Source organism: Magnolia sinica, chromosome 12 (assembly GCF_029962835.1).
Source record: "Magnolia sinica isolate HGM2019 chromosome 12, MsV1, whole genome shotgun sequence".
Classification (NCBI taxonomy): domain Eukaryota; kingdom Viridiplantae; phylum Streptophyta; class Magnoliopsida; order Magnoliales; family Magnoliaceae; genus Magnolia; species Magnolia sinica.
Window position 1 is genome coordinate 11,775,248 of NC_080584.1, and position 6,000 is coordinate 11,781,247.

The window sequence follows — 6,000 nt, forward strand, 5'->3', positions numbered from 1 at the left end:
TTCAAATTTGCCACTTAACTTAATAGTGAGTAATATGCAGCAGTTTCCCCAGATTATGTTAATAATATTTAGTAATTGATAATAAAAAAAATCAATAATTGTTTATTTTCAGAGATGTAAGCTCAAATAACTTCTTTGGTTCAGTCCAGTTGGGTAATCTGCCAAGTCTACAGCAACTGTAAGTTTTATTTTATTTTATTTCATTTTACTATTTAATTATTCTTCTTAAGAAATACCATAAAATGTGTGCGGAATTTCAAAATTTCCACTGAATTTGGTAGTGATTAAAATGCAACAATTCTTTTTTTTTTTTTCCCTTTCTCTTTTTCCAGAACGATTAAAGTCAGTAACTATCCGTCCAATAAATTACTTTCAATCCATCATGATCATGCCACATCCAACCGTTGGAATAGGTTGGCTCCTCCGTAAAGATAGCATTGTACAAAAGGCAGTCCCACCCACTAATTAGGTCGATGGGACCATTACAACAATGTTTAACCATTAATAAATAATAAAATGTAATTAATTAATTATTTTCAGGAACATAACCCACAACAGCTATGCTGCAGAGCTCCCACCTGAGCTGGGGAATTTGTTAAGTCTGCAACAACTGTAAGTTCTGATTTTTTTTAATTTTTAATTTTTTATTAATTTAATTTAGCTATTCTTCTTCATAAATAGCATATGATGTGTTTGGTAGGATTAATATGTGGTAGGTTTTTTTTTTTTCTTCTTGGGAAGGTTTCAATTTCAGCTGAGTGGACCATAAGTTACTGTCCACTCATTGAATTACTTCCAACCTATCTTAATCTTGTTTGATACATCCAACCCCTCCAATAAGTGGCTCCTCTATGTGGATAGCCTTATACAAAAATCAGCCCATCCACTCATTAGGTGGGCTAGACCATAACAATAATATTTAATGATTGATAAATAACAAAAAATATATAATTAATTATTTATTTGCAGGGATATAAGCCACAATAACTACTCTGGTTGGCTACCACCTCAGTTGGGGGAATTTGTCAAGTCTGCAGCAATTGTAAGTTCTATATTTTTTAAATTTTAATTATCCTTCTTTAGAAATGCCATGTGATGTGTTGGAATTTTAAATGCCCCACTAGATTTGGTAGTGATTAATAGGTAATATTTTATTTTATTATTTTATTTATTTTTCCTTTTGAAAAGGTTTCAAGTCCAACCAGTTGGACCATAAGTTACTGTCCACTCAGTGACTTGCTTCCAGCCTATCATGTTCATGGACATCCTATCCAATAGCTTGGCTTCATGATGAGGATGGCCTTTGTAAAAAAATCAATCCCATCCTCTCACTAGGGGGGCTAGACCATAACATTAATGCTTTTCCAATGGTAAATAACACAACATAATTAATTAATTATTTTCAGGTTTATAAACTACAATTACTTTGCTAATTGGCTCCCACCTGAGCTAGGGAAATTGGCAAGGCTGCAACAATTGTAAGTTCTTTTTTTTCTTCTTCTTCATCTTTTTCATATATAAGTATTTTTCTTTAGAAGTGCCATATGATGTATTTGGAATTTCAAATTTGCCATCATATTTGGCGGTGATTAATATGTGGTAATTATTATTATTATTATTGACAAGGTTTCTAGTCCAAGAAGTTGAACTATTAGTCATTATACACCTAGTGAATTACTTCTAACTGATCATGTTTGTGTGACATCCAACCTTCCAATAGGTTGGCTCCACCACGAGGATAGTCTTGTATAAAAATCAGTCCCATCCACTCATTAGGTGGTTCAAACCAACAACAATGTTTATTCATTAATAAATAACAAAATATAAATATTTATTTATTTTCAAGGATATAAGCCACACTAACTTTGCTAATTGGCTCCCACCAGAGTTGGGGAAGTTGTCAAGTTTGCAACAATTGTAAGTTCTGTTTATTTTTATTTTTAAATTTTATTTAAAGTATTCTTCTTCAGAAATACCATATGATGTGTTTGGAATTATGAATTTGCCACCCAATTTGGTAGTGGTTAACATGGGATAGTTTTATTTATTTATCTATTTTAGAAGGTGTTAAGTTCAAAACTTGTTGGACTATAAGTTATCATCCATCCCTTGAATCATTGCCAACCTATCATGTCTGTGATGATACCAACCCTTCTAATAGGTTGGCTTCGCCATGAGGATACCCTTGTACAAGAATCAGCCCCAACCTCTTATTAGGTGGGCTTTACCATTACAACAATGTTTGACTATTGATGAATAACAAAGTATAATTATTTATTTCTTTTCAGGGATATAAGCTCCAATAATTTCATTGGTACGCTCCCACCTCAACTGGGGAATTTAGAAAGTCTGCAACAACTGTAAGTTTTTTTTTTTTTGGTTCAAATCTAATTAGTTATTCTTCTTAAAAAATGCCATAGGTTGTGTCTGGAATTTCGAATTTGCCATTGAATTTGGCAGTAATTAATACGTGCTAGTTTTATATTTTATATTTTCTTTTTGAGAAGGTTTTAAGTTCAGCCACTTGGACCGTAAGTTACTATTCACCCAGTGAATTACTTGCAACCTATATATTTGCATGACATCCAACCTTTTAAGAGGTTGGCTCCACCATGAGGATAGATCAGTACAAAAATCAGTCCCATGCACTTATTAGGTAGGACAGACCATAATAACAATGGTTAACCATTGATGAATAACTAAATATAGTTAGTCATTTATTTTCAGGAATATAAGCTACAATAACGTCAATGATTCACTCCCACTTGAACTGGGGAATTTGGCAAGTCTGCGACTACTGTAAGTTCTGTTTTTCTTTCTTTATTCTATTTAATTATTCTTCTTAATAATACCATTTGAAGTGTTTGGAATTTCAAATTTGTCATGAAATTTGGTGGTGATCAATATGTTGTAGTTTTATTTATTTATTCACTCATTTATTTTCTCTAAGATGGTTTCAAGTCCAATCAATTGGGCCATAATTCATTGTCCACTTAAGTACTTTCAACCTATCATGTTCATGTAACATCCAATCCTTCCAAATAGGTTAGCTCCACCATGAAAATAGCCTTGTATAAAAATCAGCCCAATCTACTCATTAGGTGGACCAGATCATTAAAACAACGTTTAATTATTGATAAATAATAAACTATAATTAATTAATTATTTTCAGGGATATAAGCTATAATAACTTTGCTGGTTTACTCCCACTTGACCTCATAATTTTTCATGTCTACAACAATTATAGCTACTTTATTTTTTTTTTTTTTAAAAAGAATGACAAAGCCTAGATCTTAGGGCCCGTTAGCTTCATTGAAAAGGGGGGGAATATTACAGCCTGAGACTAATTCGGGTGAAGCCAACACATGAACAAGGCTCGCCTATCGTAAGCTATACACGAGACCTACCAAAGAGGAAGCAAACAATAAAAACCCCCTCAAAGGAAAGCGGGAAAGGGGCGATCGAACAGCCACCCTAATTTGCCGCGTGCACTAGCCTGATAGAGCCAAGGTCCGCACACTCCAGTAAAACGAGGCCCCTTATGTGAATAGGGAGATTGCGAAGGTGCCTCCAATAAAATGGCATTTGGTGCTCACTGGCCAGGCGGGCCAAACCATCAGCCGGGCCATTTCCTTCACGATAAATGAGTTTGATCGTTACATTACCTCTCGACATGAGGGATCTGATCGCTGACCCAGCCAGAGTGATGCCAGGAGAATGTCGATCTTACAGTCAGCATATCAACCGTAACTTTGGAATCCGACTCGATCTCGATAAACCAGAATTGAGGGTCAACTGAAGACCATCATGCACAACATGTAACTCCGCATGATTGTTAGAGCCGACTCCATAGGGCGACCCGAATGCAAACAAGAAAGCTCCTTGATCATTTCTGAGAATGCCTCCTCCCCCTGATGGCCCTGGATTACCCCTAGACGAGCCGTTGACATTAAGCTTCACCCAGTTAGCAAGCGGCTTGGCCCATGAAACAATCTCTACCAACATATGGCGGGGGATTTCCTGATTGCCGCCAACAAGAGTGGAGAGTGGCCTCCTTGAAGACGGGACGCCAGGCCGCTGCAACAGCCAATGTATTATGGCCTGGCCCATGAAACAATTATAGCTACTTTTATTTATTAAATTCTATTTAATTATTCTTCTTTAAAAATACCATATGATGTGTTTGGAATTTCAAATTTGCCTTTTAAATTTTCTATTTGAAAAGGTTTCAGCTTCAATCAATTGGACCATAAGTTACTGCACACCCAGTGAATAATTTACTACCCTATCATGTAGAAAAGGTAGTCTCTAATTTTTTATAAATAAAATAAAATATTTTTATTTTTATTTAATTTAATGTGAATAAATGGTAGATATTGTGGAATATGTGTTTGCTAAACTAAACTTTTGCTGCTACCTAATAAATTACCAAGTAGACCTAAATTTTTCAATGTGATGGTTCGTTTATATGCACACAATTATTGTTCACGAGGCATAAATGTAGGTCACAGGTCATGGGCCTGCTTAATTCATATGGGACCCCCAAAAAGTCACATTGGACGGTTAATTCTGACTGGCTGATTGATTGATGAAAACTAGTCGATGGTTGAGATGAAAAATAGTCAACAGTTTGAAATGAACATACAAGTGTGCCTTGATAAAAGGTCAGGATGGTCTAATCAATCTGCTTTAGGGATGTGCCCTTCACCAGTGGGTACCACTGTTTGGGCGGTTTGGATTGATGTATTTGTGAGCCATGTGGTAGTAGCTGGGTGCATGCCCATTGATCTCATATCTCCTCTCTCCCCAGCCGCTCATCCTTCTCCCTCAGCACATGAAGATCCAAACCGTTCATCTAGAAGCTCTCATGGTGTAAGCTCAATATGAAAAGAATTGCATTGGTTGGGGATCATCACGCTCATATGAAGGCGAGGATTTAAAATTTTCCACATGGGCCATCTACCGTGGGAACTCTAGATGAACGGTCTGACTAGTGCAGGCGGTGGGGCACATCTTGTCGTGAAGCCACGTCTTTCCGGCCAACTTGCCTCGTTTATGGGAATCTGTACCATTAAAAATGGTAGGCCCCACCATGAAGGCACCTGGCACAAAATCCAGGCCATACCTCTCAACAGGTGAGACACACGGTTAGAATGAGTGGATAACCGATGGTCTGGACTGAGTTTCATCATAGGACCTAACATTGATATGTTATGGACTGACATGGCTGCACCACAAGTTAGCTTACTTCCAGCTACATGTTCAGTACTTTTCAATTGACAGAGAAGGTTATTGTACTTATTTCAGGTGAAAATAGGGGTTTCTTTTAGAGATAAAATAACTGTTTATTTATTTATTTCCAGGGCTATAAGTGCAAATAACTTCTCTGGTTTGCTACCACCTGAGTTGGGGAATTTTACAAGTCTGCAAGAACTGTAAGTTCATGTATATTTTCAATTTAATTATTCTTTGTCAGAATTGCCATATGATTTGCTGGAATTTTGAATTTTCCACCCAATGTGGTAGTAATTAATATGCATTAATTTTTTTTAATTATTATTTTCTTTTTGAGAAGGTTTCAAGTCCAACCAGTTGCACCGAAGTTACTGACCACCCAGTGAATTACTTCTAACCTATCATGTTGGTGTGATATCCAACCCTTCCAATAGGTTGGCTCCACCATGGGGATAGCCTTGTAAAAAAAATAAAATCAGCCCCATCCACTTATTTGGTGGGCCATAATATAATGTTGAGAGTCAAATATTGGATATTAGACTCCCGTTATTACCTGATTTTATGAACATGATACTGTTTACGGCTTATTTTAATCATGTTTATGTTGCAAGGTGAAATTAGGAGTCTGGACTGAAAAAGGTTACTAAAAGTATGGATTTAATGCTCTAAAATCATCAAAGTAAGGGCTGGACCTCAGGGGACCGAGATCGAAGAATTTACATGTCAGATATCCAAGAAAATCAAGCCATTCACGTTAAAGAGGCC

The 6,000-nt window shown here is 36.3% G+C and overlaps 1 protein-coding gene across 1 annotated transcript in view; it reads left to right on the forward strand.

Annotated features, from left to right (window-relative positions):
- Positions 1 to 5,621, forward strand: part of LOC131219931 (probable LRR receptor-like serine/threonine-protein kinase At1g56130) — a 29,699-nt gene extending 24,078 nt beyond the window's left edge. Inside the window, exons 5-12 of the mRNA XM_058214916.1 lie at positions 113 to 178; positions 541 to 612; positions 970 to 1,042; positions 1,847 to 1,917; positions 2,289 to 2,360; positions 2,728 to 2,799; positions 5,364 to 5,435; positions 5,576 to 5,621. Coding sequence (XP_058070899.1) covers positions 113 to 178; positions 541 to 612; positions 970 to 1,042; positions 1,847 to 1,917; positions 2,289 to 2,360; positions 2,728 to 2,799; positions 5,364 to 5,435; positions 5,576 to 5,621 — 544 coding nt within the window. The remainder of the gene's footprint in view (positions 1 to 112; positions 179 to 540; positions 613 to 969; positions 1,043 to 1,846; positions 1,918 to 2,288; positions 2,361 to 2,727; positions 2,800 to 5,363; positions 5,436 to 5,575) is intronic.
- The last annotated feature ends 379 nt before the right edge of the window (positions 5,622 to 6,000 follow it).